The sequence below is a fragment of the Carassius carassius genome, chromosome 13 (assembly GCF_963082965.1).
Source record: "Carassius carassius chromosome 13, fCarCar2.1, whole genome shotgun sequence".
Lineage (NCBI taxonomy): Eukaryota > Metazoa > Chordata > Actinopteri > Cypriniformes > Cyprinidae > Carassius > Carassius carassius.
In genome coordinates, this window is record NC_081767.1 from 27,843,292 (window position 1) to 27,867,566 (window position 24,275).

Sequence of the window (24,275 nt, forward strand, 5' to 3'; positions counted from 1 at the left end):
CCTCTATAGACAATCACTGTTTTCCATACTGTAATGTTCAGGTTCAATGGGAGACAGAAGCTTCACTTCAGTAGTGGGATCTGGCCAGTGGCCAGACTATCAAAAACCAGTGGAGACTGTAGAAAGCTGTCTGAGATTGCTTAATGTGAGTCTTGGTCAGTTTGCCCAGTTGCAGAACCAAATGCTTACATGAGAGATTTTGAAATGTCATCACAAGAGCTGAAGTAAGATATAAGCCAAGCACTTCGTTTTGAAAGTCCCAGTCTGAAGTCGCAGACAACAGCATGATTGTTAAAATCAACAAGGTCAGACAGGCTTCTTACATCTTTGCAACTCTGTGCACCTTAACTGCCTGTTTTTATTCTATTTTATATATGGAACCACTGATTCTAGATATTTACTGATTCCTATACTGGCGTTGTTTATGGGAAAGTGGTAGTAAGAATGAGATGAAATGACATTTTTATTATTATTATTATTATAATGATATTGCAGTGTTTGTCTTGTTAATAGGCTAAAATTGTGTATTATACAGTTAGTTTTCTTACTGAAAACTTTAGGAAAATATACAAATAGAAGTGTAAAAACATCATTCAACATTTCGTGTCCACATATTTATTTATTTGGTAAGTAGCGGTGTAATATTCAAGATAATATACAAACAGATGGCCATTAAACCCAAAAACCAAGTCAGACTGTGCATTATCGCTTACATATCCAAACAAACCTGATAAAACTTCCTATGCATATTAAAAACAAGAAAGAAACCAAATAAATAACATGTCTCGTTTGCTATTTGAGTTTTTAAGACAATAAGGAAAAGTTTAATACAGCTGCAAATGAAATGTTACAATCAGATGAAGACAGCAGATGAACAGTTTCACAGTAAAAAAAAAAAAAACTTTCATGCAGCTTTCATGCCCCTCAGTTTAAAGAATGTTACAACTTCTGGACTGTAGCTACACCTTCCACAGAGAATTCACCCGCAAGTATTGCTCAAACTCTCTCTGCGATTTATTCCTGTGTGACCACAAGAGATGGCTGCAACTTCCTGTCTTTGGGGCCTGTTAGTAACAGAGCAGCAGAATCGAGAGTAAGAGACCCATAAGAGCATTAGAACCAGACCGGAAGGGAAGTAGACTTGCTAGTTTTCCTCCTGAGTAGATTTTGCTGTCGTTGATGTTTTTGCTGTTTATTTCCTGTTTATTTTTTGCGCTGCAGGTTGGGGTGAGAGTCGTAGAGACAGAAATCGTTGCTTAACTCCGCCTGCTTCTTTTGCAACTGTTTCGAGGAGGAGTAAAGTTCCTCCTCCGCTTTCTGAAAAAAAAACAAGTCAGATATCACAGGGGATTTCCATTACACTAACATCATATTCTCAATACAACAAAATGAGATATAGTTTTCTTAAAATAAAGTATTACATCATCAACAAAAATTCTTACCTCCACCTGCTGTATATCAACATGCACCAGTAGAGACGCCAGCTCCAGGTTTTCACTAAAGCCATTCTTTAAAGGGACTGATCTGTACCCTGTGAAAGCAGTAACTCAGTATTTGTACTTCAATCTGCTTTCGTTCGCACAATGTTTCCTAAAACAATAATTGAATGAAGCTGATAGACTTACCTGAGCGAACACCTCTCACAGGGAACGTAGCCTGGGCCAGGAAGTTGGGATCAGAGAACATGTCCTCCTCAAAGACCACAAAGCGCAGGAAGGTGAGGTCTGGTTCATACACGCTGAAAGTACATGCCTCCGAAGGCTGACCGTTCGGCACGAGCCATATAGGGTTCAGTCCATTATCATCTGAGGACACATTTATTTATTTACTTATTAAATCTCTACAGAACATACTTCAGTGACTTCCCTGTTTTTAAGAAGCCTAAGATAATAATAAAAATATAATAATGTTTATAATAAATATAATAATAATTTTGTAAAATGTTAAATGACTTATTATTGGAATTTGATAATATATATGAATAAGTATTTAAAAACAAAATATGAAAACTCTTAAAAACGATATATTTATACAGTATATATGTGTTTGTGTGTGTTTATATATATTTTTCTGTTTATGTGAATAATTTCTAATTAAATAATCCAAATCATTTTAAATAAGGTTTTAATGTCTGAAATGTCCTACTTTCCCCACTTGTAACCAGGATTATTTTAGTTAACTACAACTAAAATCACACACACATACACACAAACTTGTAAAACTTAAAACTTAAAACATAAAAATAAATAAAATGTTACTAAAATCTGTAATATTATCTGTTACGCTAAAATAATACTGCGTCTTACGGCAAACGATAGTTTTGAATTTGTTGTCCTCTGTTTGGCCACACAGTTCGATCTCCACGAAGGGACTGGCAATGCTTCGTCCTGGTTTGGGAAGATGTCGTGCTCCTATCACCTGAGTTTCAGAAAAAAACTAGGACTGGTAAGTGCTTAAAATTTGTAATCTTATTAATTACATTATGTGGTAATTAATTAATCGAATTAATCGCACATCAAATTTGTAGAAATTACTCCCAAAAGAACATTTCAAGTAAAAAAAAAATAGGTTCAGCAAGAAATATTTTGTTTGATAAAATGTATTACATATAGCCTACTCTTTTGGACCATTTTTGGATGGGTGAACTATAACTATAACTTATTATTATTACTATGAAAATATGAAATTATTTCTTTAATAAAATGATACTCTAAATAATAACTAAAACTGCCAGTAGGTGGTGCTAAATGTCTTAATGATTAAGTCATCGAGTCATTTATTCATTCGATTCGTTCAAATGGCTGATTCATTCAGGAGTGAAGTAAATGGTTCTTTATGAATGGTTCATTGAATCATTAGGCTTGTTTGACTTGAAGCGGATCATCATCATCAGACCGATCGGTGCGTGACATCAAAGAACCGCAAGAGCTTTAGAGAGCAGAGGACTCCTTGTGCTTTTGAATCGCTCTCGCGGTACTTTAATGTCATACACCGATCGGTCTGTACAACGCCACTTCAAATCCAACGCATACCAATGGTTCAACGCGCCAAATGGTTCACCAAATTCGTTCAAAATGTGGATTAAGAAATGAAACGCCGCTGTGGGTTGCTCGGAGAGTTCTTAATGAACTGTTGTATAACATGAGTATAACATTTGTACTCATGTGATATTGCACTTAGCCTACTTCTCGTGTGATATTTCTTAACTATGTGATGTAAATATGAGACAAAATCTCAAATGGGCTTTTTGCCCCATATCTTGAATTTTAGAGACATTTTCTAGGCTCCATCACGCAGTAAGTTGTCGTCCTGCCTTAAATTAGTCATCAATCGACTATATGAAATGGCAGATGATCCACATAGGTCTGGGGCGGGGCAAGTGCGTCAAATGCATTGTTTTCCTCAATAATTAATTAATTTAATTAACGCGTTAAATTACCAGCCCTAAAAAAAACATCATCAATCTTTTCCATTATTTTATCAAATAAAATTTTTATTAAGTTATTTTTCAGCTCTCAAACTCAACCTAAATAAACATTATTCTGTTTGAATGAAGCTCATGTTTTACCCTAATGGTGATAGTAAATCTGATATTCCTCTTCTCCTGATAAGGGTCATATGAATCACTGCGCATCAGCTCAGGTTGCAGCACATATCCTGTTCCTGCGTTCAGACTGAAGAGGGCGCTGTTCAGCTGCATGTACTTATCTGAGGAGAAACGCAAAAACTGTTTTCAGACATATGGAATAAATGCTATGCTATTTAATTATTGCTCATTTTTCTCTGTAATATTTCCTTACACTCAGTTCGACTCCATGTTATTTCCTTTATAACATTTTTGTCTTGAAATCATTTTAGTCTTTTTTTCATTTTACATTTCTAATAATCTTCCCCTCAAATAATTATTACAAATTTAACTTGTATTTCAATAAAACATCAACTTTCATTGAGTAAATCTCCTCTCATCCTTGTTTAATACTTTGGGTCAAAGGTTGGCTGATTTGTGTGATGTAGTTTATTATACCCATAAGCAACCAGTACTTCCCATACTTCCAGTGCAGTCATAAGTTAGCTAAACAAACACCACTGAGATAAGTGGGGATGTTAATGAACAGCTCTCTCCATGAACTACAGAGATGTTCAACTTCATACTCACCAGTTGTTTGGAAGTTGAGTGCCACCATGTGACATCCGCACATCCACAGAGGATAGGGATCATAGTTAGAGGAATCCACTCGCTGGCCCTTAGGGTAAACGCGGCTCAGCGCCTTGCGGTTATATAACATAAATTGAGTCGATTTGCTTCTGGAGGGTATCTTATTTTCTACGAAGGATCGAACCTGTTTGTAGGTATAATTATCTGATAGGGAAGGACAATCACATTGTTAACTGACAGTTTACTTTTATGCATGTCATTAGATTTTTTAAATGTTTTTAACATATGTCTCTTATACTCACCAAGGAGGCAAATATTTGGTCAAAAATACAGAAAAAAAATTATGAAATATTATTAAAATTTAAAATAATTGTTTTTAATGTTTATTAAATATATTTAAATCATTTTAAAAATGTAATTTAGTCCTATGATCGCGAAGCTGAATATTCAGCAGAAATTACTTCTTCCTCAACATCGTTTTTCAACAATGTTGAAAACAGTTGTGCTGCTTAATATTTTTTAACAAACTGTGATAGTGTTTTGACGATTCTTTGTTGAAAAGAAAGTTCACAAGATCAGTATTTCTTAAAAATAAAAAAATAATCTCTTTTCTGTTGCTTTTGATCAGTTTAATGCATCCTTGGTGAATAAAAGTATCCCTTTCTTTTTTTGAATGGTAGTATAAATTCATATTTAATTAGTCATACCAAAGCGGTCTTTTTCTTTGCTGAGAGGCTGGCAGTAAACAACCAGTTCAGACATCTCGCTGGCCACCAATTCTTTTTCCTCAACCTCCTTTTGCTTTTTTATCTGCAATATTGCAAACATTTATAAACACCACCCCAACATTATACTTGAAATACTTCATTGTATACTTAAAATGTTGATGGTCTACACCTACTGTAGCTTTTAAACACCCACTGAAGTCTGGCTTCAACTATATTTACAGGACGAGTGACTCAAAACCTTGTGAGAACTTCCCTGTTGTGACAACTAGCCCCAGTTTGCCCTATTTAGTCAAAAGTCTAAGTGTGTGAGACAGACCTTAAACACTCGGTTTTCCTCTCTCTGTGTGATGTCCCAGGCCACCTGATACCACTCGTACAGTTCCTCGGTGGTCTCAGTGGCCAAATCAAACGGCATCTCTCTATTCTCCTTATCCTGCAGCGTCACCACCACAGGCCTGCCGTGTTTGGCTGAACGCACTGGAAACGGCGAAATGAGTGCAAAATACCATTATTAAAACATAATGTACAGGAGTTCAGATGACTGAGAGGATAAATAATCTTACCGACAGTACACTTCGAGATGTCCACTATTCCCTTACATAAGTTGCCTAATGGATTTTCCTCATCGCCCTGAAAGAGAACATCTAGTCATCTATGTTTTATGTTTTATGTATTGAAGCAAATAAGTACGGTACTAACTAGCACTGAATGACATATCTGTGAAGTCAAATATACATATTTGTTATGTTATTTACTTGGAAATTGGCCTCAGATGCATCAGCAACTTCTACATAATTTGAAGGGAAATAGTGCTGCAGTTTTCCACCATAGTCTCCTTTCCACCTGATGGGGAAATTACAGTACATGTTGGTTTATCAAGCATATCAAAATATAAGCAATTAAAACCAGCCTGTGGTTTTAGAAACACCTGATAGTGTAATATGACATCAGTAAGATATTTTCCTGACAAACACGTGTTAATGCATATGTGCATCACAGATTTATGTTTTATGGACATGAGTCATGGTAAAATGATGCAGTTCACTTCCATTCAAAAGTTGAGGGTCAGTAAGATTTTTGGGTTAGTACTTTTATTCAGCAACGACACATTAAATTGATCAAAAGTAACACATTTATAATGTGTACGTAAGATCTCGGTTTCAACGGTTTCAAAAATGCTGGTGTTTTGAACTATATTTATTCATCAAAGTAACTTGGGAAAAATATGTATTACAGTTCCCACAAAAATACAGTCCAACTGTTCTCAACATCGATAATAATAAGAAATGTTTCTTGAGCAGCAAATCAGCACATCGGAATGATTTCTGAAAGATCATGTGACACTGAAGACTGGAGTAATGATGCTGAAAATTCAGCTTAGCCAACAGAAATAAATTACATTTAAAATATATTAAAATAAGACATAGTTATTTTAAATTGTAACAGTATTTCCACAACATTACTATTTTTTTAACTGTATTTTTCATCAGATTAATGTACCTTACTGACCCCAAACTCCAGATCAGTATAGTACCTTGGAGTGCTATGTAAATATTGAGGTAACTTTATCTTTCAGTATTATTTTTTTTTTTTTGACCATGACACTGCCACAGCTTTTTTTTTTTTTTTTGCATTTATTGCTTATTATCTACACATTTGCAAAGAATCTCACCATCCATTTGTATCCTTGGTCACATTATGGATCAAAGTGCCCTTATAAAAGGAGAGCTCATCCGGCCGCATGGCCCTATAGTCATAGATGGCCTTCACTGTGCTATGAGGCTGCAACACATCAAAATGAGTTCAATCTTGTAACAAATCTGCAACAGCACTGAGGGAACCCCCACAAGCATGCGGCGGTTTAAAGAGTGTGAAGACAAAGATAAATTTTCTTTTGTGAATTACGTTCGAGCTAGAAACATGAAGCATACATGGCATACACACTAAACATGACGTTGCTTTTTTAGCCAGGCTGCATTTCCTCTTTCGAGACGATCAGTTTCCTACGTGAGAGAAAGAGATAGCCAGCGCCACCACTTCCTCCCCAGCCCACACGAGATGACCTCTAGCGCATGCTAACTCGCAGGAGCGGTGTTTGCTTTCAAAGTGCTTACCAGAGACGGCTCTATCTCATTGGCCTCCACGTACTGTTTAGATTCATAAAGTGAAGCAGATATGGTTATCTGAAATGACATAAAGCATTTCTTAGACTTGTCTCCCTGCACATTACACTTAAAATGAGCACAATCTGTACATTTAGAAAACAGCTATTGTATTTTTTTATTTCATGGTTCACACAAGATACATCTTTTTCTAAATTAGTGGTGTAAAATGAAATAAAAAAATGGAAACATATATTAATCAGACATCATGTTCGAACAATTAAGCAATAAAGGTACTTATTTTTAATTGCTTAAAAAATGTGCTTTGTGGTGGGAGGATACTAGCCACAGAGGGCGAAAATACTTTAGCATAGGCTCAGGAAGTGTTTAGAAAGAAATTCTAAATAAAAAGCCTTTTTCTGTATTATATGTCTTACTAAACATTTAAATCATACAATGGCACTTAAGTGCATATTATAGATATGCTAAATCAGAAACTTTGGCCTGAACTTTGATTGAAAAAAAGGAGAAGAAACCAACAGAGCTACTAGAGATGAAAGCATGCAAGTGTAACATGCAAACTGTGGCCTTAGCAAAGGAAGCACATGCCCTTGTTCACTTTGAAGAGTGTGTACAAATGCTGCACACAAAGACAAACTTTTGTACAATCATTGCACAGTGTTCAGTACAGCTGCAGTTGACAATATTTTAAGTGAACTCTAGAAAAGAATTATCTTGTCTGTGCTGCCTTGAAATAGATGTTTTTTTTAAGTTGCTTTATTGCTTACCGAACTGAAGCGTTCCACCAGTTCTGGTGTCACCGGGTAGCGCAATTTAGTCTTTCGATACAGTGGTTTCTTTCGGAAATAGTCCACCAATTCCACCAGGCTCTCAAATTCACTAGAGTTGCCCAGAATGTACATAGATCCCTCTTTGTGTATTCGACAGTGCTTCACCATCCCTTCACCTCTGTTTCAGTACCCAGAAAAAAAAAAAGAAACTCCATGAATTACAATCATTATTACATTAACAAAAACAACACCAGCAACAAGCCACTGTGGGTCTTCAGGCAAGGTTTTTTCTTGAAAATAATTTATATATTTATATATTAAATTAAATTAAATTAAATTTATGCATTTAGCAGATGCTTTTATCCAAAGCGACTTACAGTGCATTCAGACTATCAATTTTTACCTATCATGTGTTCCTGGGGAATCGAACCCCCAACCTTGACTCAGTGCTCTACCAAATGAGCTACAGGAACACACATATATATATATATATATATATATGCATTGCATTTCCAACTTAAATACACAAATCATTGACAGTGCAATGTAGTGACAAAATAGATATAAATTAAACTTATATCTGTTAAAATAAATTTCATAAATGTTGATGTTTATATGAAATGTGACCTTCCACATTTGAGGTTCAGCACATAAAATACACACACTATTTTTTCTCTTTGCCCAAATAATAAATTATTTAGTAACCATCCCATGATACACATCATCATCTGTTTTTTTCATCTACCAGATGAAAACCATAGGTTTAAAAACTTAAAGAAGAATTAGCACATCTCTCCACAACAAACCACATGATTCAAAATATGATGGTGATGGAGAACTTAATCATTTGAGTTTATTATCATAGGTTATTATTTTAAAAAGCAATCTTAGCAAGTTACACTGTAAATACAAGATACTGTAAACAAAACAAAGATGATTGGAGTATGCTTAACAAGATTTCTACTTCAGCATTTCACATTTAATTCAATGTTATACTTGATGTTTCTTTTTGATTTGGGTTGGAATTTCTGAGTGAAAATTGTTTCTCCTCCGGACTTGTCTGCATAATGAGTGGCACCTGAAGGTGATGGCGCAAGAGTCTGAATCTTCTCTCTGTCTGATAAGGAAGGCTCCATCTCGAGGGATCCTCATGAGATAGTCCTCCGCCTCACCCCGACTCAAGTTACTGTAAAACCACCTAAAGACAAGAAAACCACAGTTTCACGTCTATGCTGTATGCAGATGCTCGTAAGCGTTAAAAGAAGCTGTCCACGTGGTTTTCTACAGCCCTGCTGGCCAGGATGTGGTAAGCAGCAAGTTTGTTACTGTGTGGCAAGCACTGACTAACCCTTTTAGCAGGTGCTGGTCTGGTCGAGGCACAAGATCAGTGAGGCGCAGGTTGAAATCCTGACAGCGTAAAGGGTTTTCTCTGTAATACTGGATAAGCTCGTACACACTGGGGAAGTGCAGGTTTTCTGTGAGGAAATAGACAGTGTGGCCTCCTTCTAAGCAGGAACGGATTCGACAATGTTGAACTCGTCCACTGCGCCTGTAATGACCACACAGGGAACTTATTTAAATTTCTGTGCATGTGGGATATATATATTACCATTAATAATATGGATCATTCTTGTTAGGAAGCAGTCTCTAAAACCTATAAAAATGTATTGTAATGAAATTATTTCTATGAAATGGTATTTCTTTCAGAAATATAAGTTAATCAACCTCAGGCATGTAAACGTATTATTCATGACTTTAAAGTAAACCAAAGTCAAGGATGGACATAAAGAGCTGAGGTTAGCCATTTTGGTCAATGAGGAATTGAGAATAACTTGATGTCATTATTTAAAAAAAGAAAAAGAAAATTTATACAACCAGGAATTGTTTAAACTAAAGTAGAAAAATCAATATAGTAAAACTACAGTAAAACATAACTTATTTAAATCTAAGTATTTCAATTCAATTAAATTCTATTTACTTACAAGATGTTAATTGTGATATTTTAATTATCCATTTTTGAAATTATGATCATCATACTTGATATTATTATAATTTTTTATATATATAACAAAAGAATTAATCAAATTAAATGCTAATAAGTAATGATGTTTGTATTGTTGTGTTCCCCACCCAATATTATGTCACTTCCTGTGTGATAATATCTTAACACAAATTAAGAAAAAAACCACAGGGAAAACCTCAAATAAAATTAACAGAGTAGAAATTACTGAAATATATGACTTACAGTATTACAATTTGCATATCCATATCCATTTTTTTATCTTTGAAATGTTTATACTCTCATACTGATTTCTGTATTTTTAATTAGACAGGACAGACTTTTTTTTTTTAGTAATCCATTGCTAAAACATTCATGTTTCTGCTTTTGTTTTCCCCGTCAAATATTATGTAAATCCTCATGTGGTAAAGAAAAATGTGTCATTAAGAAAAAACTTTTTGCCACAAACTAAAGTAGTTAATATATATATATATATTATATATATTATAATAAAATGTATACAGTTTGAAAAGACATGGCAATGTACTGTATAGAAAGACTGACCCCTATTTCTTCCATTTGAAAATACTAAATTAAAGACAATAAATAAAACAGAGAGAAAATACGAAAAGGAAAACCATGCATCCTCCCTCTCTGAAGAGTATAAAAGCAGGACTACATTACCAGAATGAGAGGGTGCAATCATTGACAAAGGTGTCACTCTCCCGCACCAGAAATGTCCCGTCAACTCCACCCGAATCTGCACAATATTCCTGCAGCAGTCTCTCGGCTGTCTGTCTGCCCTCTGACATCCGCCCGTGAAACCAGGGCTCTGACTGATGAAGCTCTGTACCACCCTGAGATGACTGAGGAGAGGTGATGCATTTGAATTACAGTTAAAACCCTCAATTTTTGGCATGAGTCTCATTCTATAATGGAGTCTCAGTGATTCACCTTTCCAACGTCCTCCTCTAGTTCATTCTCCTCAGCATAATACAATGTCTTATTCTCAATCACACAGTAGTGCTTGTACCATCTCTGAACATGGAGACAGTCACAAAGAAATTACAGTCATAATCAGGGAAGGAAACTGGAATAAGATGAAACAATCACACAAGCCGTGACAATGTTCACTGGACTCTGGCACCTCATCGATTGGATCCCAGATGAAGAGCTCTCCCTGCTTATCTCCTTTCCGTAGGTCCTTTTTACTGAAGGTCTCATCAATATTCAGTTTCTTGTGCTGTATGAAAAAGCGAGATTGCATGGCTTTGGATTGCATTGTAAAATCAAAGACACTGCAGGATTTTCCAGTGAAGCTTTTCTACCTTGATGATGATCTTGCCCTTAAGTTGGGTCGGTGACGGCAGTTGTTCTGCTTCTGGTTCCAGCAGATCGGTCAGGAGCTTGTCTTGGAAAACATCTTTAAACACCTGAGCCATCATTTTCTGTTGCTTGACGTCACAGTGCTCTTCTATGGACAGCACCACAGGATACCTGCCAACAGTGACGTGTTCATAAACATAGTTCAAAAAAACTACACATACCCAGATGCATCAATTTCATTTTTATTAAAAAAAATGACTTTTGCAATTATAATTTGAAAAAAGTATATGAAAAGTGAATAAATAAATAAATAAATAAACACGTACAGGTCACATATGATCTCAAAATCAAAACATTAAAATACATGGAATTTTGCTTAAACCAATGAAAGCTAATTAAAGGAGCATCTAGATTTGTTATGCATTATGACAGTATTCTCATTACAAATGAGCACATTTTAACCCAAAATTCTTATTATCATAATATGTTTTACTTTTGAGATTTCTCAATGGCATTCTCATTAGATTACTTTATTGAATCTGAAAAAATTAAATTACCATTAATTAAAGGTAGTACAACAAATATCACCCATACACATACTTTTTTTTTTGGTGTGTGTTCCAAAAATAGGTTTAATTTTCTTTTTTATGCAAAATATAACTGCTTTTTTAATATGGGATGGATTTTATTTTAATATGGGATGGATTATGACCCTGCTATGTTCTTGAAAGGTTTTGTAAAATTATTTTCGCCTAACTGAGGGAACTAGTGTGTTTTACAAAACCTCACAAATAAATGTGTGAATGTGTGTGTTGTTGATGACTAACTCAGACGTTGCAAAAGCATGATCATTGATGGCCTTCACCACATCCTTAAACTTTATCTTGGAGGTCATGGTCCTTCCATGGTATATGACAGGTTCATCTGGACCATTCCAGCAGTCCACTGCATTGGAAAAAAAGAAACATTAAAACCCAAAAATAAAAATTAGTCTGCGTTTTACTCACCCCCGAGACATCTAGAAGTTAAATTAAAAGTGCCCATCCATGTCTCACATATTCAAAACGTAATAATCATTTGAATCTAGCTTGCACTCACCGTTGTAAATGAAGCAGTTCCGGGGGAATTACATATGAGGTCAGTTGTGCGCATGCGCCACTCAGAAGTGACACGCAGAAATGCCGTGGAGAGATCAAAACAAAACAATGGTCAAGAATTAGAAGTACAAAATGAGGATTTGTAACGAAGAATGCCGGAGGATTTCGATATAACCAAAAAGGAGACTGGTTTTCCTTTGCTTAAGTAAGGAAACTTTGCTTCCTTTGATCCTGTAAACAAACGCAACGCTGACCTCATATGTGATGCTCCCAGAACTGCTTTTGTGTACAACTATTGGTGCAAGCTTGATTAAAGTGATTATTAAATTTAGAATATGGATATTTTTCTTACAAAAACACATCAATTCGCTACAGGCTACAGGCGCTTTTAATTGAACTTCCTTTGGACTGAACCAATGTAACACCTGCTGAGAGCAATGGAAGAGCTTGAAAGATCAAAGACCATTTTTAATATAACTCTGACTGGATTCGTATGAAAGAAGAAAGTCATATACACCTAGGGTGTCTCGGGGGTGAGTAAAACCCTAATTTTGGGTGAACTAGCCCTTTAAGTACATCAAACTGACTCTCAGAACAATTTTATCACTGCAATATCAATGCATAAAATTAAGTAGAAAAGAACATGCATTAGTTTAAAAGAGCATTAAAAAAATATTATAAAGGGTGTGGTTCACTGACACTCAACACAGCGGCAGCCCAGCCTCAGGCAGCGCACATAAGCTTCCGTTGAGGACTCACTGCGCAGTTGATCTCCAGTCAAATATCTGTGAAAAAAAGCAAAACACATGAAGTAGCACAGGAAGTTCATAATGGAAGAGGAGGAGCTGCTGCATTTGTGTACGAGCATGAAGAACTGAAGCACTGACGTGTTGTGAGAAGAGTTGATCCAGTAGTGGGACAGAGGATTGTTCATGTCCAAAGGGCAAATCTCAGAGAACTTCTCATCCCAAATCGAGTTCTCTTTGGAGAAGAGAAAACTGAGGAACTAGAAAGACAGAAAGAAAGCTCGAGAAACACATCACCTAAAGTAAAGATACAGTAAACAGATCTCTATAACCAGTACCTCTTCAACGGTAAAGGCTGGATCGTTGGTCATCCTCATGGTGTCATCGATGAAGATGGTCATAAGCTCTCGGACTTGATTCACATTGTTGGCCCAAGTCTCCTATAAAACAAATTCACAGTATTTGTTTGTTTGGTATTGTTAGTATTTGAATGAAATAGATATATTTGACTGGTGTAGACAGTACATATGTATATGATCAGATGAATGGATTAGCTGAAAGTCATACCTTTTGATGAAATAAAAGGAATCTTTGAAAATCTGAGAGTTGAATAGGCTGATCGCCGATACTGCAGAAAAGAACATACCAAACAATCAGTAAGAATGAGAACATAAGCATGACCTCATGACACACATTTAAAGAACTGCTTCGATCAAAATAATGTTTGACGGTTTCTTACCCCATGATGAAAGCGCACGACTCCTTTTTAAACTCATCTAGAATCTAACAAAATGACAAACAACATACATTATAGAAGATGCTAGAAAAGTAAAGACTTTTATTCATTTCAATTTCATTAAAATGGAAACGGCTATTTTAAATTGTAATAATATTTTACAATATTACTATTTTTTACTAGACTCTATACATCTTAATCTTACTGATCCCAAACTTTTGAATGGCAGTGTAAATAAAGTGCATTTTATTCAGCTATTCAACTTAACTGTACACTTACCATCTTTTGGTTTTCAAACATCAAATGATTGTAGAATTTGTGAAATTGCTCGAAATCCAGAACTTCTTTCTTTGCTCCCACTGTCTTAAATGATAAAGTTGACACTTTCAGAGCGATTAGAACCATTAACTGCACACGTCTCAAAACAAGAAAATGTACAACTTATGGATAAACAGATCATCATCGGCAAGACATCAGGAGATGAAATGTTCCATAAAGTTTCCGTCAAGATAATGTGTATTTAATGTGTCATTCATACCCCAATTCTGTCCTTCAAAAAACGGCCACATGGTACTTTAAAGTTCATCTGTGGCAAAAGAGACTTGAGCTCTTTCATGGTGATGCTGTTAGAGACAAAAAAAGGAGCAATAAGGATTTGAGACAGAGACAAAAGTGAGACTAGTTGAGAAAAAGATGAAAGAGAAAGAAGAGAACCTGTTTTTCTTTGTTGAATTAACCGAGTACATCTGCTTCCTCAGCCAACTACAGTAGAGTGAAAAACAGAGAATGAAATAAACAAATGATTTATGTTACGGCTTATGGAGACAAAAGGTACACTATCTATGTGTGTGTCTGTGTGTGTGTGTGTGTGTGTGTGTGTACCTCTCTACAATCTCTGGTGTGTGAGCCACCAGTGTTTCTTGTCTGAGTAACTCCAGTCCTGTCAACCATTTCTCTGCATCCTCCACTGAATCAGCTGTAGAACAGCAAATGCTATCATTGCTAAAAACAATGCTGCAAAATGCATTTCATATCAAATTAATCTAAAAGATATACTGAAAGAGAGGAAATGCCTTCTTGAATAGTCTATTGTAATACTTACAGTAGTCACATGCTACAGTATAATTATCTATCAAGCACATCACACATTGTATACATTCATATCTCATAATGAACGTTATGCCACCTGTGGCTAAAAAATGTACATATATTGTTTATTCTATACATTGTTCATATTGCATATTACAACTTGGGAATATGGGGGAATGACAAGAAAGTGATTAAATTAGAGTTAGAACATGTAATATGCATAAAAAGACACACATACCCCCCAGACTGAGAGTGTTGAGAACAAACTGAGAGCCATAGAATATAGTAAAGCACGAGTTCGGGTCTGTATTTTTATCCTTGCTGTCCTTGAATCGGTCAAAGTCTTTGGAGTTTTTTCCCGGTCGTACTTCTCGGATCTCAAAAAGGTCCACTGCAAAAATTGGAGCATAACATATAAAAACAAATTAGAAATAGAGCAAAAAGTTCCAAAAAAAAAATTTAATGTTGCCTAAGTGGCAACTAACTGAAATAAAATAGTAATATAATTTTAGTGCTTCAACAAAGTCATTTGAGGCACTAAAATTACTGAAACTAAACTGTAACTGAACTGAAATAAAAATACATTTAAGCTGAACAGAAATATGGAAAAAAAAAAGATTAACAAAATGATTAAACTATATTTAAAATGAAAACTGAAAATAGCTCATTAATAAATATCATAATAGTATATAAATAATATTACTCTGGCCCAGATCTTTTTTTAAAACAATAAAAAGAGCACCTTTAGATAATTAAGGCAACATAATAGGCTCCCTACATGCACTTTTATGGAGGCAGAAAAACTAAGTTCCCTTGGGATTGCTTGTAATAAAGATTTAAATACAAAAGGCACGAGAGTCTACTGTTTCTGTCAGTGGTGAGTTTTAATTTTAAATGTTTGTGATAGCCTAACAAGAAAATTAGGCTAAATGTTATGTTTAAAAGTGTTGCCTCTTGCTTGAGCAACTTATTATACAAACCTAGAAGTCAAGCGCATGAATAATACGTTGTTTATATTTGAGTTTAAACTAATGTCCATGAAAGATTGTTACTGTACTCTGATAAAAGAGTATCACAATGCTGAAAAAGCTTTTTTTTCTCACTCTCTTTTTTTTTTTTTACTTGATTTGAAATCAAAATAATGAACAAATGTTGTGTTTGTGGCCTAAACAGCCGCGGATCAGTAGCGGACTGAAAACGCGTCCTGTGTGAAACCAGTCCGTGCTGCTTCTGCACCACATACGAAACGCACACAGACTGCATACGCACTCCAGAAGGAGTTTGTATGTAACAGGCATAATATAAGGCAGGGCAACAACTTACTGCTTGATGGAGCCTAGAAAATGTCCCTAAAATTCAAGATATGGGGCAAAACGCTCATTTGAGATTGTGTCTCATATTTACTTCACAGTTAAGAAATATCACACGAGAAGTAGGCTAAGTGCAATATCACACTAGTGCAAATGTGATACTCATCTTATATAACAGTTCATTAAGAAGTTAATATTGTGTTATTTTGGACACAATGTTGTCCGTTTTGCTCAATTTTGAATACCAGAAGATAAAGACAAAGCAGAACTGTTCATCTCCGAGTAACCCACATCACATTTAATTTCTTAATCCACGTTTTAAACTGATTTGGTGAACCATTTGGCGCATTGAACCATTGGCATATGTGCTGGATTTGAAGTGGCGCTGCACAGACCGATCGGCGTATGACATCAAAGTACCACGAGAGCGATTCAAAACATATATATATATGTTTTATATATATATATATGTTATACATTAAACATATATGTACATATATATATAAAAACCCTGATTCTGGGCAGGTGTTTTAAATTCTTAAATTGATGCCACTATATGAATATCTTAAACACCATGACAGGGTGCATGATGTTGTCATAACAAGCTAAATTAATAGTATACACAATATAAAATGCACCAGTCATGTTTGAAAGAAACTGGAACGATTATATGGAGAAGAATAGAAAAGCTGCTTCGAAAGTATGTGGGAACTAAAAGTAAAACTCTGTGAGCAGCACTTTAGAAAGTGAGAAAAATGTGATAAGTGTGATGGCACTGCACTACCATAATTACTGGCAACCATTAAACAGTCACACCCAAGAAGTGTTCTCCTGCAAGATCATGGTACATTATGTGTTAGAATTGTTGCTGCCCATGGAAACATTAAGATGGCAAAGTAGCTCACTTGAATTTGAGAGACAGCCTACAACTACTGTATGAAATAAGCTCTCTGGTATTGCCAGAGACCGACCCTGTCAATTTAGGACCGACTCAAATTTATTTATTTTTTTTGCTTTTAGTCCGACCGACTTGCCGGTTGTAAATTTATTTATTTTTTTACTCTTCAAACAACTAATACAAAAGCAATAAAATAATATTAATTATATTTTAGTAAGTATTGTAAATATATAAATTGCCTAGGCCTACATACAAACGAAGGCTACGTTCTGTCTTAAAAAAAAACCTGTGACGTCATCTATGTTTACACGGATGTCACACTATGGCCTGTGCGTTCGTTTCGTCTCAGACTCTCATTCATTGTCAGATGCCCCGTTTCCACCGCAGGAACTTTACCCAGGAACTAGGGACTTTGGCCTGGTACTCGGTGTGTTTCCACCGCAGGAACCAGGAACTAAATAAAGTTCAGGGTAAAAAAATGCCCCTCAGAAAGTCACTGCTGGCGAGGTGGTACTTTTTCAAAGTTCCTGAACTTTCGGGGGCGGGACTTGGCCGCTAAACACCCTGATTGGTTGAGTTCATGCAGCATTGGTTGAGTTCAACCACCATTTATTCGGATCAACATTTTCAAAATATTACTGTTATTGTGTCATGAAATGTAATTTTAAAAGTATTTCTGGCGAGAATGTAGTTGTTTAAAACTCAAATCTGTGGTTTATTTATAAAGACAGCGCCTATTTAAAAATGTGTTTCGCCGATCTCAGAGACGGTCAGCTCGACGCGACCAGCGGGAGTTCAGTGATCATCTATCCGCTGAGAAGCAGCCTCTCCTCGGCTAGACCTTCTGATATGTGCCGCTGGCTATGATGTCTCTTTAGTGGTTAAACATAAAATATAATTCAGCTGCGGGGTAAATCTAACAGGTTTTCTTTGGTCTGTATTCAATTTATCTATATGTTAAAATGAAAATAAAAAAGGCAAATCTATATAATATTTCGTTTCATTGTAATGGCTGTATATCCCTGAACTAAGTACATTTATGCAGCTGTTATTATGTTTAAATGAAAACGAAAGGAGGCAGTGGTATTTGATATCCTATTTCGTTTTATTGTAAATATACTGAGAGGAAAATTGCATTAGCCAAAGCGAGTTGAGTTCACGCAGCATTGATTGAGTTCAACCACCATTTATTCGGATCATGTTCAAAATATTACTGTTTTATTGTGTCATGAAATGTAATTTTAAAATTATTTCAGGCGAGAATGTAGTTGTTTAAAACTCAAATCTGTGGTTTATTTATAAAGACAGCGCCTATTTAAAAATGTGTTTCGCCGATCTCAGAGACGGTGAACTCCACGCGATCAGCGGGAGCTCAGTCCTCATCGATCCGACCAGAAGCAGCCTCTCCTCGGCTAGACCTTCTGATATGTGCCGCTGGCTCTGATGTCTCTTTAGTGGTTAAACATAAAATATAATTCGTTTTGGGTAAATCTAACAGGTTTCAAATCTATTTCGTTTCATTGTAATGGCTGTATATCCCTGAACTAAGTACATTTCTGCAGCTGTTATTATGCTTAAATGAAAACGAAAGGAGGCAGTGGTATTTGATATCCTATTTCGTTTTATTGTAAATATACAGAGAGGAAAATAGTAGCCATGGTCAGCTGACTGAAGTTATCAAGTATATGCTGCTGTTTGCAGATTTACTGGATTTGCGTCGTCGCGGACATCACACTCCCGAGTCGAATGCACAAAGTCCGCACTACCGAGAATGCACGTCCAAAATCAGCATACTTTGTATTGAGAAACGCGCGCAGACCTACGTCACCAGTCTATTTGGCTAATCTTCCCGGTACTTTACACCGTGGTGGAAACGCAGAAAGCAACAGGTCTCGGGGGGAAAAAGTTCCTGGGAAAAAAAGTTCCTGGTACAAATGTTCCGGGTAATTTCGGTGGAAACGCGGCAAGAGTCAACGGTTCGTGCTTGGTAATGATGGCTGCGGCTGCAGTAAACAAAATGTTCGCGGTCACTGTTCAAAGTCAAACGGGTTGCGGGCACCATAATACATCAAAAAAATTCATTAAAACAGCACGACACCACGTTAACTCGGCACGAAGTTCTGGAAAAACTGTGCCCAAATCTTTTCCCATCCCTTCTCCCGTCTACTCTAACCGTGACTGTGCCGACTGTCACTCTATGTTTGAAAATCTATTGCACGACTCGATTGGACCAACCAACACAAGTTTTCGAAAATGAAAATAGGAAATTGATTTTAACAACCTTCTCTCGGAGCGCGTCCAGTTTTTTTTTTTTTTTTTTGGAACACACGTCACACAGCAACTGCAGTATGGCGTTATTTTTGTGGCACAATCCTGAGCGAGTATGTTGAGATGTTTTGAGCACAGAGAACTATATTTTGCATGCACATTACATTATATTTTGAACAGAAATTAACAATCGCAAAAAAAAAAAAAAAATTCGCTTGAGCCAAGAAAAAACGATTCCGTGCTCAATAAATGTATTTGCTTGTTTGCTATTATCCATATTAACGTGCAGTAATAACCCCTCTCACGCAGTTTACTCTGGTGCTCTCTCACAAACTTATTCTCTGCGCTCCTGTCACGTCCCCCTCTCTCTCTCTCTCAACCTCTTAATACTGTGCGCGCTCAACTCTTGACACACGCTTGCTCAACTTACAACAGCGTTACAAGTGTGCCACAAAATCAACCAATCTGAAAATTAAAGGTCAATTGTGATTGGCTGTTGGTCTCCAATCAAATCGCTAGTAGAACCAAAGCCCATCATTTCCTATTTAAAATTCAATAACGAATTTTTTTTTTCAAAAAAAAAAAAAAAAAAAAAGTCAAAGCTCTTTACATTCTTTGCATGCGATTTATCAACACCTAGCACATCTTAAAATATACAGCTCATGAAAAATAAAAGTTCCAGAAGGACAAACATTAAATGCATAAACCAGTGTGAATAAACTATATCTTAAAATAAATTTGGAGGTAGGTTGAAAAAGCCAGATTGGTAAGTTTTAAGTAGATGTACAGCTGTGAAGTTTATTCTTGTACACAGATATGGCATATTAATGGCAGTACACATGAAATTCATGTATATATTTGTCACTTAAACTATTGTAAACAGAAATCCTGTCGCCCCCTTTAGTGGACATTAAGTGTTACAGCCTTCATTGCTCAGAAAACAAAAGTCAATAGGATATTTTGGGAAGTTAAGTCTGACCAGTTATACAGCAACGCAAGTCAGACGAGTCTGAAGATCTGAGCTGAATTTGGTGAAACATTAAAGTTCTAGTCAGTGTCAATTACTCTCATAATAAATAATAATAATAATGTTTAAATATATGTTGGCTTTCTCAAGCCCAACAAAGAATACTAAGAAGAGAAACATCATTCAATTTAGTATGTAATTAAACTAATATTACTAATTTATTTCATAAATTTAACTATATTAATTTCACAATTAACTATTAATGTCACACACACAAACCTAGTGCCTTTAGATTTAAAGACGAAAGTAATAAATGTTACAGACATATTATCATGAAACTGTTCAGTCTATTATTGATTTTGATTTCCTCTTCACTTTTATCCAAAGAGACAGAACTATTTGCACTGTATTTACAGTGGGACAATATTCATACAATACTATAACCTAGAAATAATTTAAAGGGGTCACTTGCAGGTCTCAGCAGCATGAATTATGTGCCCAGCCACATTTGTTTCAAATATTATTCTAATTAACAGTGGAGGCTGTTTCAGACATTACAGTGCTGCACTTGTACTGACTCTTATTCTGCCGAAAGAATGAAAAGACCGAGCTGAAGGCGGAGCGATTCAACCAATCAGATGAAAGCAGCGTTTCAGCGCCGCCCACAAGTGCGCATGAAATATTGAAGCCATAAACCGATTTGTAAACCCCAAAAGACAAAATGAGATATAGAGCCAAAAACTAATTTTTCGTTTGTTAAACTAAACGGAAAAACGAATAAACAAGCCATTTTTCCATTTATCGTTATTGAATTCAAAATAGGAAATGATGGGCTTTGGTTCTACTAGCGATTTGATTGGAGACCAACAGCCAATCACAATTGACCTGTAATTTTCCGATTGGTTGATTTTTGTGGCACACTTGTAACGCTGTTGTAAGTTGAGCGAGCGTGTGTCAAGAGTTGGGCGCGCACAGTAATAAGAGGTTGAGAGAGAGAGAAGGGGACGTGACAGGAGCGCAGATAATAAGTTTGTGAGAGAGCACCTGAGTAAACTGCGTGAGAGGATTTATTACTGCACGTTAATATGGATAATAGAAAACAAGCAAATACATTTATTGAGCACGGAATTGTTTTTTCTTTGCTGAAGCGAATTTTTTTTTTTGCGATTGTTAATTTCTGTTCAAAATATAATGTAATGTGCTTGCAAAATATAGTTCTCTGTGCTCAAAACGTACAATTACTCGCTCAGGATTGTGGCACAAAAATAACGCCATACTGCAGCTTCGGACACAAACGCATAACAGCACATAATAGTTCTGCACAACATTTCTCTTTTTACAACAGAAATGTGAATTCTGCCGGTATTCAGACAGTCTCATGCATACAGATACAGATTCGGGCTAGAATTGTCTATGCGATTTGTTGTTATTGACATTTCTAATCTAAACATAGCCATGTTGAAGCCTGCAGTAAATGTTTTGCATTGTCCTGTAAATTTTACTGTGTTCCTGTGGCTCAGTGGTAGAGCATTGAATTAGCAGCGCAAAAGGTGAGGGGTTCAATTCCCAGGGAACACACATACTGGTAAAAAAAAAAAAACATTGTACCCTGAATGCACTGTAAGTTGCTTTGGATATAAGCATGTGCTAAATGCATAAATGTAAATTTTGTGATGATCCTCATTTATTGCTTTGAATAAAATCACCCGCTAAATTAATACTTTAATGCAAAAGCCACTTGGTTTCATATAATGCAAAGCCACTTTGCATGGCCACATATTTAAATGTAAATGTATGCATTTAGCAGACGCTTTTATCCAAAGCGACTTACAGTGCCCGGGGAATTGGCCACACACTGGTAAATACAGTTTTTTACCTATCATGTGTTCCCGGGGAATCGAACCCCCAACCTTGCGCTTGATAGCGCAATGCTCTACCAACTGAGTTACATATTTGTAACATCCAAAGTGAACAATCACTTTTAAATAATAAAGCACTTTCTTTAATAGCCCAGTTAACTTTAATCCTAACCTCCGTGTAGCTTAAATGCTAAAGCATAACACTAGAACCCCCAAGGTCATCATACAGATGAAAACAAACACCTTAAATGCACATTAAAGAGTAAATGTGAGAAATTAGCTCGAGAGAAGACACTCACACACTCCTTCTGTCTTGTTGGCGGTGCGCGTCCAGGCCACCTGTCGTGTCTCCATGATGACCTGCACAGTAAGCCTCTCCATCCTCTGTCTGTACACGGTCATCACTATCCCCATCTCCAAGTCCCGCTTAATGAGACTCTTCTTGTATTCGGTCAGGTCTCCCTGCTGAATGCGACCCGCCATCACTGCCTTTGGCCACACACTGGTAAATACAGTTCACCCAGACATGAAAATTCAGTCATTATTTACTCATCTTCTTACGGTTTTTAAAACATGTATGACTTTCTGTCTGTGTTTTCATTGTCCATTCAATGTTTTGGACCACAGTGACTTTCATTACTTATTTTTGTGTTCTACAGATGAAAGTCACACAAGTTTGGAACGACACGAGGCTAAGTAATTAAAAACTTGCATGGAAGTTATTTTAAGGATTATACAGTAACTGTAACAAAGACAACAAAGGCATTTACTGAAGCCTTTTAAGTTCCAATCGGAACAACAGAATTGGCCTGAATCATCAGTTCTCTCTTTACATAAGGTTTGAGTTTTAAAAAAAAAACTATTTTTTGTGAAAAAGGCAACATCAATGCTGTAATTTCCCCACCATGCATGTGACATGCCAGCTCTGATAATAGAAATGATCACCACCTAAAGAGGAATATGACAAGCAGTTATCGGTGACTAAACACTGCACCTTTTAGTGTCAGTTTTCCAAACTGTTGAACCATGGCAAGCAAAATAGATGTTTCATGTCTGGTTCCCCATAGAAGCCAATATTTACATTGCAAATGAGTAGCTGAGAAGGCTACGGTGGAAGTAACCCAGTAAACTCAATGTGATTTCCATTTAGAAACCTTTGTATATCCCCCCACACCCTACATTCTTCCATTTTGAGCTTTCTATATAAAAGAGAGAGAAATCACTCTCTTTCCTGGCATTTAAACAAGCTCCAAGATAAAACTCTCAATAACAAACCAAAAAGTCAGTAGGTTGACATAAATAAACACGGGTTAAGAACAAGCAAAGGTATGTTGCTCTGCAGCATAAGAAAATAAATCTACCACATCCGAGTTTGTCTTAACTGTAAATACAATACGTAATTGTTTTCATTAACAACAAGAGGCTGTGGTGGAACACCTGCTCCTGCAGAATGTACTTTTTTGTAGTCCAATGAAACCGTACAATTTAGAACATTATTTATTGTGCATCATTTTGCAAATGTAACTTTGATGTAACAGTTTTCCCAGTAAGGATGAATAAAGGAAACTGACTCATATAGTTTTATAAAAGTCCTTAAAATTGATCACTGTATTTTTTATTTAAAAACAAAAAACAAAAACGTAAACCCTTAAATCAAATGTATGCATAGCCTACATAAAAAACTATTGTAACACCCCGTAATGTAAACATCCAAAAAATTAAAAACACTTACCCAAGTTTAGAGAAGATAATCAATGACCACGTCGAAAACTAACTCCTGTATCTAAACTAATTCTCATTTTAAAAAATAAAAATAAAAAATAGCCAAATGCAGTATCTAAAAAAAAAATTATTAAATTAAATCTATGATCAGACTAGTCACAATGTGGTCAGTTCCTCTATTCGCTAAACACAAGGAAGTGAAGAGAACGTTATAAGAATTAAAAAAAAATTCCGGAAGCAAAATTATCTATGCAAAATCCCCAGGGAAGAGAGGGCGCATGTGCACTACTACTCTGTCAAACTTTTGTAGTTACCCTTGTGCAAATGTGAAATGTTCCAAAAACGCGAAATCTTGATGCAGAAAAAGCGTTTATTTCAATGACGGGGGTTCAGGGTTGATGAAAGTCGCATGTTGACATCGTCGACGTCGCCACGACATCACGTCTTTTTCTCTAGGGTTTTGGATTTTGTAACAAAACCT

The 24,275-nt window shown here is 36.0% G+C and overlaps 1 protein-coding gene across 1 annotated transcript; it reads right to left on the minus strand.

Annotated features, from left to right (window-relative positions):
* Positions 1-694: 694 nt before the first annotated feature.
* On the minus strand, positions 695-24,256 carry plcg2 (phospholipase C, gamma 2). The gene is made up of 32 exons (XM_059565192.1): positions 23,805-24,256; positions 22,372-22,574; positions 15,009-15,161; positions 14,564-14,657; positions 14,396-14,443; positions 14,220-14,304; positions 13,961-14,044; positions 13,685-13,728; positions 13,513-13,573; positions 13,284-13,385; positions 13,087-13,205; positions 12,899-12,984; positions 11,930-12,047; positions 11,105-11,273; positions 10,924-11,019; positions 10,731-10,814; positions 10,461-10,642; positions 9,126-9,326; positions 8,856-8,975; positions 7,775-7,955; positions 6,999-7,067; positions 6,557-6,666; positions 5,640-5,727; positions 5,448-5,514; positions 5,201-5,361; positions 4,864-4,966; positions 4,157-4,360; positions 3,569-3,708; positions 2,307-2,418; positions 1,626-1,805; positions 1,443-1,531; positions 695-1,317 (listed from the first exon to the last, which is right to left on the minus strand). The coding sequence occupies exons 2-32, from the start codon at positions 22,553-22,555 to the stop codon at positions 1,204-1,206; spliced, it is 3,648 nt and encodes a 1,215-aa protein (XP_059421175.1). The 5' UTR covers positions 22,556-22,574; positions 23,805-24,256; the 3' UTR covers positions 695-1,203.
* Positions 24,257-24,275: the final 19 nt, after the last annotated feature.